The sequence below is a fragment of the Hemiscyllium ocellatum genome, chromosome 16, assembly GCF_020745735.1.
Source record: "Hemiscyllium ocellatum isolate sHemOce1 chromosome 16, sHemOce1.pat.X.cur, whole genome shotgun sequence".
NCBI lineage: Eukaryota > Metazoa > Chordata > Chondrichthyes > Orectolobiformes > Hemiscylliidae > Hemiscyllium > Hemiscyllium ocellatum.
The window spans coordinates 39637397-39647795 of NC_083416.1; the positions used below are offsets into that span (position 1 = coordinate 39637397).

General features: G+C 39.8%; 1 protein-coding gene across 5 annotated transcripts in view; it reads right to left on the reverse strand.

Moving 5' to 3' along the window:
- The window catches only part of pdlim7 (PDZ and LIM domain 7), a 143571-nt gene extending 134406 nt beyond the window's left edge, over window positions 1-9165 (reverse strand). The window contains exons 1-2 of one of the 5 annotated variants that reach the window (XM_060837141.1): window positions 8996-9164; window positions 8236-8355 (exon numbers count right to left, since the gene is read on the reverse strand). In XM_060837141.1, coding sequence (XP_060693124.1) covers window positions 8236-8331 — 96 coding nt within the window. In that variant the 5' untranslated portion in view covers window positions 8332-8355; window positions 8996-9164. Of the gene's footprint in view, window positions 1-8235; window positions 8553-8995 lie in introns of those variants that run through there. The other 4 variants (XM_060837142.1, XM_060837144.1, XM_060837143.1 and 1 more) reach the window with 4 other exon arrangements.
- Window positions 9166-10399: the final 1234 nt, after the last annotated feature.

The window sequence follows — 10399 nt, forward strand, 5'->3', positions numbered from 1 at the left end:
TCTGTCATGGTAGTGATTGGAGGGGCGGGGCTCAAGGACGGAGGAGCAGGAAGTGGAGGAGACGTGGTGGAGAGCATCATCGATCACGTCTGGGGGGAAATTGCGGTCTTTGAAGAAGGAGGCCATCTGGGTTGTTCGGTATTGGAACTGGTCCTCCTGGGAGCAGGTACAGCGGAGACAAAGGAATTGGGAATATGGGATGGCGTTTTTACAGGCGACCGGGTGGGAGGAGGTGTCATCTAGATAGCTATGGGAGTCGGTCGGTTTATAGTAAATGTCTATGTTAATTCGGTCGCCCGAGATAGAAATGGAGAGGTCTAGGAAGGGGAGGGAGGATTCTGAGACGGTCCAGGAAAATTTGAGGTCAGGGTGGAAGGTGTTGGTAAAGTGGATGAACTGTTCAACCTCCTCGTGGGAGCACGAGGCAGTGCCGATAAAATCATCGATGTAGCGGAGGAAAAGGTGGGGGGTGGTGCCAGTGCAGCTGCAGAAGATGGACTGTTCCACATATCCTATGAAAAGGCAGGCATAGCTGGGGCCCATGCGGGCTGTTTTGATCATAATTGTTACATTGACAGAACAACAAACCACCACCTTCTCTTTCCACAGCCATGAGAGTTCACTAACTATTTTCTCTCCCATTTTGCTTCTGTTTGACTGGTTGGCATCATCGCAATTTACAATCTTTTGTGGCAGCACAAAATGACCTCCCTTCATAGACTTCATACACCATCCAAGTCCAGATTTGCAGAATTCAAGGCCTAATGTTTTCACTTGTTTCAGACAGTGAGCTGAGAGTTCCCAGATGTAATTTTCAGATATATTTTACAACTTTGACTTTCAATTGTGGCCACAAGCTAGGCTTACCACTGTGCACTTGTTTGGCAGCTACACAACAGACAGCCTGACCAACCTCACCCTCTCTCCGAACATGCATCTATAATTCTCCAGCTGCAGCACAATCAATTGTCGGGTCTTAAAATTTAATGACTGAAATTGGAAGATAGATGTGTTTCCAGCATTCCTTATTGATACCATGTGGTCACATTAGACAATGTTAAAAATCATTCCTGGTGAAGGGCTTATGCCCAAAACGTTGACTCTCCTGCTCCTTGGATGCTGCCTGACCTGCTGTGCTTTTCCAGGGCCACACTTTTTGACTCTGATCTCCAGCATCTGCAGTCCTCACTTTCTCTCAATGTTAAAAATCACTCAACATCAGGTTATAGTCGAATAGGTTTATTTGGAAGTACTAGCTTTTGCAGCACTGCCCCTTCATCAGGTAGCTGTGGTGCAGGATCATTAGACACAGGATTTATAGCAAAAGATCACAGTGTCAAGCAACTAAAACAAGATATTGAACAAACATAGATTGCTGTTAAGTCTTCCATCTTTTAGAATGGGTTGCAGGTTTTGATTCATTAATATGCAAGTCCCATAACCACTTTTAAGTCACATTCATGAGATAACTTTAGGTTTTATTTTTAAGAAGTGACACTTTAGCCCAGACAATGCATTAAAGGTGTGAGATTAGAATCTGTCTATATCTCAATCTTGAGTCAGTCTGGTTCTATTTCCAAAGTAGGAATTTATAAAGTGTTAAAGGATTGACTGCGTTCAGGTTGCGTGGTTGAGCAAAATAGAATGTATCTGCAAATTCACCCCATAGACTTACATGTGTGTGTGCATGAGAGAGAGTGAGAGAGCAAGAGAGCGAGAGCAGCTCATGCAGACTGAGTGACTGAGAGACATGAACCCAAGACGCCTTGGCTATCAACCTCTACTCGGCTACTCGGTTGTTGCGTAGATGTCACTTTTTTTTAAATACATAAAACCTTAAGTTATCTCAAGAATGTGAGTTAAAGAATATGGGTTTTACATATTAATGAAGTGAAATCTGCAAAGCATTCTAAAAAGATGGAAGACTTGAACAGCAATCTAGGTTTGTTCAATATATTATTTCAGTTGCATGAAACTGCAATAATTTGCTATAAATTCTATGTTTTATGATCCTGTTCCACAGATACCTGATGAAGGAGCAGTGCTTCAAAAGCTAGTCCTTCCAAATAAGCCTGTTGAACTATAACCTGGTGTTGTGTGATTTTTAACTTTGTCCACCCCAGTCCAACACCAGCATCTCCACATAAATCACATTAGACACTGATTGTTGGAAACTATGAAATAGTAGCCTTGACAGCACATTTTGATGTGTGAAGACATGAGGTGCTGAACAGCCAACTTCCAGGAGTCCACCAGGGAAAATTGTTCTTTAGCATGAGCAGGTGGCCAGTACAAAGAGGTTCAATAAATGTCAGGGGTCAACCTATCCATGAAGTATATGAGAAAGGAATTATTTCTTGGCCAAAGGCCAAGCATTGATTTTACATGAGGCTGTTATTTGAGTATATACAGAAGAGTATAAGCAGATCGTGGTTGACAGAATTTAACATAGATGAAAATGAAGGTATTTTAAAAATTAATAATCAAGGAATCAGTAGCAGAAAGGTTACAAAATATTAGAATTAGCAAAGATCTATGATTGAAATACATAATTGTCTAAAAGTGAAAGTTAATAGAACAATAAAAAATACCTAGCAATATTGTGTTATTAGTAAAAGCATTGAGCCCAAGTGTCAAGTAATGGTTAGTTTATACAAAGCATTGGTTCGATAACAAGGTGCTGCTTTGTACTTCTCTTTATGGAAACACTGTAAAGCCTTAAAAAGTACGGCGAAATCCCAAGACAAATCCAACACAACACTGCAGTTCTGGAGAGCTTGCCAGCCATTCCAGACAAGGGAATGGGAAAGCCAGTGGAGAGATTCCTACAATAATCTGAAGTTTCAACCTGTAACTCATTTGCCAAACTTGTTTGTGCTCGTCACATGATCACATCAACGACTTGGAAAGGAGTTATGCAACACTAATGGACAAATTCATTGGCGATTCTTTTGACATCAGTGAAAGGACAATTAGACTCTTAAAAAGCTTGGCTAGACCTTTAATAAAGTTAAAATTGCTGTCAATTGAGAAATAAAAAGGTACAGTTAGTAGATAACATGAGGGCAAAAACAGACATTGTGAAGGAGTAGGAGATTCCACCATTGAGTCCATTCTGAAGCACAAGACAAATATCTCTTAACATTCAACAAGCAGATCTTCTCATTAGGATGAGAAGGACTCCCTATAAACTCTGCTAATGTTGTTCAAGCTGTATTGATCAAAGAACATTCCCATCTCTGGTTCAATCTTGCTGGAAAGGAGAGTTGCCATGGCAAAGAAGCAGGCATATGACCCAGCTGTTCCAGAGGCCTTATTCATGAGGAGGGCCTGGACACTAGTGGAGAAGCCACAATTACCAACTGTATCTGCTGCATGGTGTTCAAATGGATTCAAAGGTGCAAGACACACAGCAAGGAGCAGCAGACAGACAGCAATTAACCTGACAATAAGTCTCTTCTCAATCACGTGAGACAAGCAGAGAAATTTGAGCTATGCCATACACTGCACAACAGCATTGACAGTTGAGGCTACAGTAAATACAGTAAATTCTTCAGAAGGAACCTTGAAGAGTTGATTAAATGCCCACAGACACAGCCACCTTAACTGAAGGTGCAAAGGGTACAGACATGGTCCAGGATCTCACAAGCAGCATGTTTGATTGCATTGTATTCAATAATTTCTGTCAATCAAATACACCATGTTAAGCAAATCACTGAACTTTTCCAGTGTCAATTCCCAACAGTTTACACCTTGTACTGCACAATTTTGACTATTGTCATCTGTGAACTAAATTGAAAAATAAAGATCTTTTTCCATACGGTACATCACTATTTTCAACTGTTGTTAAGGTCAAACCGGGTTATCAGGGGTTCCCTTGACCAGCTTGAAGCTCCAGCTAATACAGATTTGATGGCAGACCCTTTGTAATTTAACTTATCACAATTTTCCTGTACAGTTTCTAAACCTTGGCATTATCCTGATAAATATATGATTATAAAGGCAGACATGAGAGGTTAACTTACTCTGCCTCAAGGAAAAGAATTACAAGAGGAGATGTAATCAAGATTTAAACTGGGAAGGTTCTGATATTTTGAATAAAGTAAAACTATATCTTTTAGTTGGGAAAGCAGTGATGAGCAGTCAGTCATCAGCTAATGCCAGTACTAAATGAGTGAGGAAAGGGATTAGGAAAAATGCTGTTAGAGTTGTTGAAATGATTTGCCACAGGGAATGGATGTGCCAGAGACCACTGCAGCTTTTAATATGCATGCTTTTAAACAGCAAAAGATATAGGTTTATGCATGGGAACAACATGTGGGATTCATTTCAGATTGCTTTGGCAAAGAACCAACGGAGGCACTAGGCCAAATGGCCTCCTTCTGTGCTGTACACTTCTATGGCTCTCATCAAGTGTAACAGGAATTAACTTGACAAATGAGATTACCTATGTTAGAATTTTCTTTGTTTTCCTCTTAAATTTAAACTCTCCATTTAAAAAGATCTACTTAAATACATTGACACCTTATGAACTGGACTATAAACATGGAAAAATAAGTTGGACTGACTTAAAATATTGTGATGGAAGGTATAACGGCAGTTGGTATCTACTGCCTATGCATTTAGCCTTTCCTCAGACTTGCTTTACTCAAGTGCAATCAATTATGTTGATTAATATGGTTTCACTTGTTGAAATGGATTTGCATCAGCAAGTCAAACCCAGGGAGGAGCTGGGTCATCAAATACTATACAGGGCTTGTCTGGAATATCTCACTTTAATACTCAGAGTGATTTAATTTGTCCAAAGGCACTGTGTATATTGGAGCAAGGCCAAAATATCTAACATCTGAAGTCACAATCTATGCTAGCATATTCTTTCGAATTGTAGGGATTATAGTTATTCTTAAAGTTAATTCCTCAAAGTAAGAGGCTTTTTAAAAAAAGTGCTTCAAAACACAAACTTCTATTCAAAAGATTCCCATGACGAGTTACCTTGCTTTCCAACTTTCAGATTTTGTAGGATAAAACTTACTTGGAGAAATCTATAGTCAAATTTTGCAAAACTTCTCTCAGTGCAGGTCTTAAAAACGTCATTAAATTTTGACTAACCATCTTATAATTAAACGCATAACAAGCTATCACCACTATATAAATTAAATTTAAATTACAAAATCAAATATTAATTGCAAATTCCTTAATTAAAAAAAATCTGATCTTTGTTGCAATTGCAAACTTCATACAACTAATTCCAGAAGGTTCCTTGAACACTTAACTCTGTCCTGTTCAGCGTTTCCAGCATTGTTTCTGTTTTGGATTTCCAGCATCATCAACATTTAGCTTTTGAACTTGGCTCAACTAATGGTTTAATTTTCCATTTAAAATTTTTGCTTTAAAATCTACATTGGAGCACATGCTGCCCAAAGAAATAGAAGGTTAGATTAGATTAGATTACTTAGTGTGGAAACAGGCCCTTCGGCCCAACAAGTCCACATCGATCCGCTGAAGCGCAACCCACCCAGACCCATTCCCCTACATTTAACCCTTCACCTAACACTATAGGCAATTTAACATGGCCAATCCATCTAACCTGCACATTTTTGGATTGTGGGAGGAAGCCAGAGCACCCAGAGGAAATCCACACAGACACGGGGAGAATGTGCAAATTCCACAGAGAGAGCCGCCTGAGACGGGAAATGAGCCCGGGTCTCTGGTGCTGTGAGGCTGCAGTGCTAACCACTGTGCCACCCATCATTGCTATCTATTGTTAATAGATTTTTATACGAATCACTATGATTGCATTGCTCATCAATATCAACTTAAAATTATGTTCTCAAAATACCAAAATTAAAGTAACATGGAACTTATTTCAAAATTGTGATCAAAATTATAGACTAGAACTGAATTATGTCTGAACAAGGCCTCAGAGGCACATTTGACTATATTGCACCAAATATATTTTTTTTCAATGTTGTCTTCATAATACTTTTGTTTAGTTATATAGATCGGAGGGATCTGGCTGCATTATGAAACATGGATCAACCAACAAAAAGCTACTGCCAAGAACAAATATCACATCACAGTAGGAAATTCCGATAACCAAACTTTTGCACATCAAGTTGATTTGTTCAAAATATTTTATGCCTTTCTAACCCCCCCCCCCCCCCCCGACTACGACTTAACTTTGCCAATGTTCTGATAAGACGAGGGTGACTTGAACTTTTACATTCTGTTCCAATTTTTCAGCAACTCTCTGGAGATAATCGAATGTATTCATTACTTTATTCCGCTCTTAATAACGTTTATTTTTAAAGAAAATCTAATTTAATTGGATAGACTATGGTAAGGGGGTCTGAGACAAGGCAACATGACAAGGCAAGGAGAGTTATGTGAAGAAATCAGAGTCGAGGCAAGTGGAGAGATTTGTGCAGGGTGAGCTGAGGTGACCAGGGGATAACAACCTGTTTATATTACATTAAAGATATTAATGTTTCAAGGAGCAAGTACAAAGCCAAGTGTAAAGGGCTGATGCGGCAGTGGTTGCAGCCCTGCCTCCAAATCAAAAGGTCTGGGTAAAGTCCCATCTGCGCTAGATATGTATTGTAATAAGTGAATTTAAAATGCCTTAAACACAGTATGAAACCAAATCAAATAAGGGGATAGTAAATGGTGAAAACCTTAGTCAAGGAAATAGGTGTCAAAAGTATATTTCAAGGTCCTTGTCAGCTGAGTTGGGATGCAAAAGTAGGGGTGGAGTGAGCTGAAGGGCAGAGCATTATAGCATGGAGGGTGTTTTCTGTACAAGTTGTAGACTGTCTGGAATTTGCTTTTAGTATTTAAAACAACCTCCAAACCACTAGTGTTCAAACAGTCTAATTTCTGGTTGTACAATACAATTATGATGTACTTTATTGACTGGAAAATTTATATAGGCTTTAATCAAAACAAAATTCCAGAGCTTAAATCATTGTGATAGAATGAATGATGACCCCAATCAAAACACAGATGCCAAATACACCTTAAAGTAAACTAAGCTGTGCAAAAGCACATAAAATAAGAGCAAGTACAAATATGGATGCAACATTAACATGCACCCTCAAGAACAAACCCTTTCAATAATGTAAGTTCTGAGACCTATATGGAGTTGTTATCCTTCTTCCCATTGCTGAAACTCTTGCCCATATCTGGTCATGAGAAAAGACTCTTCCTCGCTCTTGAAGATTATGAGGATAGATCGCAAGAGAACTTTAGTTGTAAAATGTTTTTTTTAAAAAAAACACAGGTAAAAGGATTCTAAAACAAATTTTAAACAGTAATAAATTAGGGCAAATAAATGTATTCTTGCAAAAGATTCTACAGCAACAATCCCTTTCACATCACCAGAGATATATCTAAAAGAAAAATCGTCCGGTTCATCTGATGGTTACTGAAAGAATTAAAGGATTTACTGTGGCACAATTTCGAACTACAGATTTAAAGCTATAACGAGGTTTAAAAATCAAAATATTGCAAGGCAACATTATGAGCGATAATCAGCAAGCTTTACAAAGCAAGCTACGTTTTAAGTTACAGTCGAAACTTTTGCTTTCGAATGGAAGATATTTGATATTCGATCTAAATGAGAGACTATTTGAGGTGATAGTGACCTCATCTGGTCTCTACAAAGAGGAGATTGCTGGCAGTCTACTCAGAAGGGTCGGATCAATTTACGCTGCTAGTTCTCAGTACAGTTGGAAGCTTCAGTCTTTCAGCAATCTCTTCACGTTCCCGATATGCAAGAATCACGCTGGAATGCTTTCAATACTGGGGTTTAAAATGTACCATTTTGTATCACACGACCACCCCTCGTGTTGCATTAATAGGCTACTCCGAATCCCTTCGAAATTACAAAACGCCTGCAAGCTGGTTTCACGACTTTTGCACTAAAAGACGCGAGTCCGTATGTGGAGCTGAAAAGCTCCCAGGACCCCTCTTAACGTGCTGACCATTTCGCTGAAGCGACTGCAGCACATTACATTACAGACTGCGCTTTAAACTTGGTGCCGAAATGATTAAATCGTGAGTTCGGAAAGCATGAAGTGAGACTTGGGGGTGGAGGTTAATCAACTTGCTGACTCTAGAAGAATGTAACAAATCCTTGCTTGACTTTTTCCACTCTATAAAACAAACAGGTTAACAAGTAGGGAGAGAGAGAGAAAGAAAAGGAAGTCTCTGACCAGCCCGGTCACCCTCGCTCACCCTGGACATGGTTAAAGGCTTGTTGAAGTCCTTTCCTCCCTGCAGTCTAAAACCCCACGGAGCCGGTCCTTCCAGGGTCACTTTGTACAACTCCATCGTCGGTGGAGAGGTTGCTGTTTGCTGAAAATAAAAAACAACGACTCTCTATTTTTGTTTGTCTAAGGACGGAATCAGGAAACTTTTTTTTTGGGGGGGGGGGGTGTAGGAAGCAAATGAGCGCGGTCCCAGTGCGAACTGAAGGAGAAAGAGGGAGGCAGATCCGTGGTGAGGCAGCCACTCACTTTATCCTACAGAGAATGACAGCTCTGAGCTTCCAGGCTATATAAGGCGTGTAAAACTACACCAACACTTTCAGCACTTTTTTATGACTCACGCCAGGGAATTCAAACGCCACACAACACGTCACTCTTCCATTTCCCGTCCAATCTTAAAAACGCTAAACCCAGAGACTTTTAAAAAGAAAAACACACAACAGTACTTTTAATTGAAGTCACTTGATGTTGTCTGAAGATTACTGCCGTGAGTTTATACTCCCGCAGTATTTCCAGTAAAATGTAGCAGTTTGCATCTTAAAAAGTCTGGTGGAAATTGGTTGTTCTAATTCTTAATTAACAGTTTCCACTGCTCCCCACCTTTGATCAGGGAGGGGAAAATGTGTGAGAAATGTCCCCGTGGTAAAAATGGCAAGGAGTTCGTGATACAACATGGCCCATTATCAGGCCAGAATTACATCATAGGAAATGCCAGGAACAGGGCGCACCTCAAACTTGCCAGGCGATGCCTCCAGGGCAACATGCAGTGGCTTCTTTGTTTCTCCTGCTGAAATGACCGCTGATTGCTCCCGTGTCAAAACACTGCAAGTTTCTGGTAAAAGCGAACTTCACTCACGCCTGCAAAATACAGCAATTACTTCATTCTTCCGTCCAAACAAACGTCACGCCCAGCAGTCTGGCTCTAAACCTTGGAGTTATAAACATGATTTGGGTGTGTCTGATAACACAGACAGCGGCACATGTCACAAGGCGCTTATAATTCAGATAAAGAAGCAGAATTAAATCTCATCCCAAGGAAATTAAGGGAAAACGTACTTCATACAAAACATAGCAAGTAATAAAGAGAATTTTAAAAAAAACAATGAATGTTGACCAGGAGAGCGGGTGATTTTATTTTTAAATGCTACGCCGAAGATTTCTCGTTTTTGCGCCTCTCTGAAGCCTAAAAGATTTCAGCGAATTCCAACCTCATTCACACAGGGAGAAAAAGACCCGCTTACATCTGTTGTGGATGGTTACACGATTGAAAATCAGCATGGAATCAGATTAAACTCTCATACCACTTCAACTAAAATCTAGCCTGGCTATCCAATACAGCAGGTAAATTGAGGGAGTGCAGCAAAGTTTTCAAGATGAAATGTCGAACCAAGGTCTCACCTGCCTCTCAGGGAGAATTAAACAATCCCGGGGATTATTTTGAAGAACAGGGGCGTTCTATTCAGTGTTCTTGTCAAAATTTGTCCCTCAACCATTTAAAATGTCATCTGGTCCTTATCACATGACTGTTAAATTTACTGTGCATGATATGATTGCTGTGTTTAGATCCCAAAGCAAGGAAACATTTGATAAATCTTGACATAGCACTAACTTGCCTTCAGTTGTAGTTTATCACACAATGATTATGACGACTTTTGAGATGGTGAGAAAAAAAAGACCTTACAAATCTAATTCTAAGGACAAAAGACTTCAGCTATGTTGATTGATTGCAGAGGTTCACTACTATAACTTACTGCTTTACATATTTCCCCAATCCCACCACTCTCACAGGTGGGACTTGAACTAAGGTCGCCTGGCTCAAAGCTGGGGGACAGTACCATTGCACCACGATAACTCAGTCAATTGCTATTTTAAACTCTTTTAAATCACCCCGAAACTTCGAACTGAAAACACATAGTGTTCAAGTTTTCCAAGGAGATTTTGCACGGCTGTACTATTGTGACTGGGATTGCATTGTCTTTGAAGTTTTGGGACAAATTTCTGAGTGTCTCTGACACGAAGGACTTCCAGACCATTACATATACAATGTGAGAGTAGCGAAACTTTCCAATATTTACCCTCCCAGGACAAGGGGAGTCCTGAAGTCAGGAGACACAGGGACAATCTATACATTC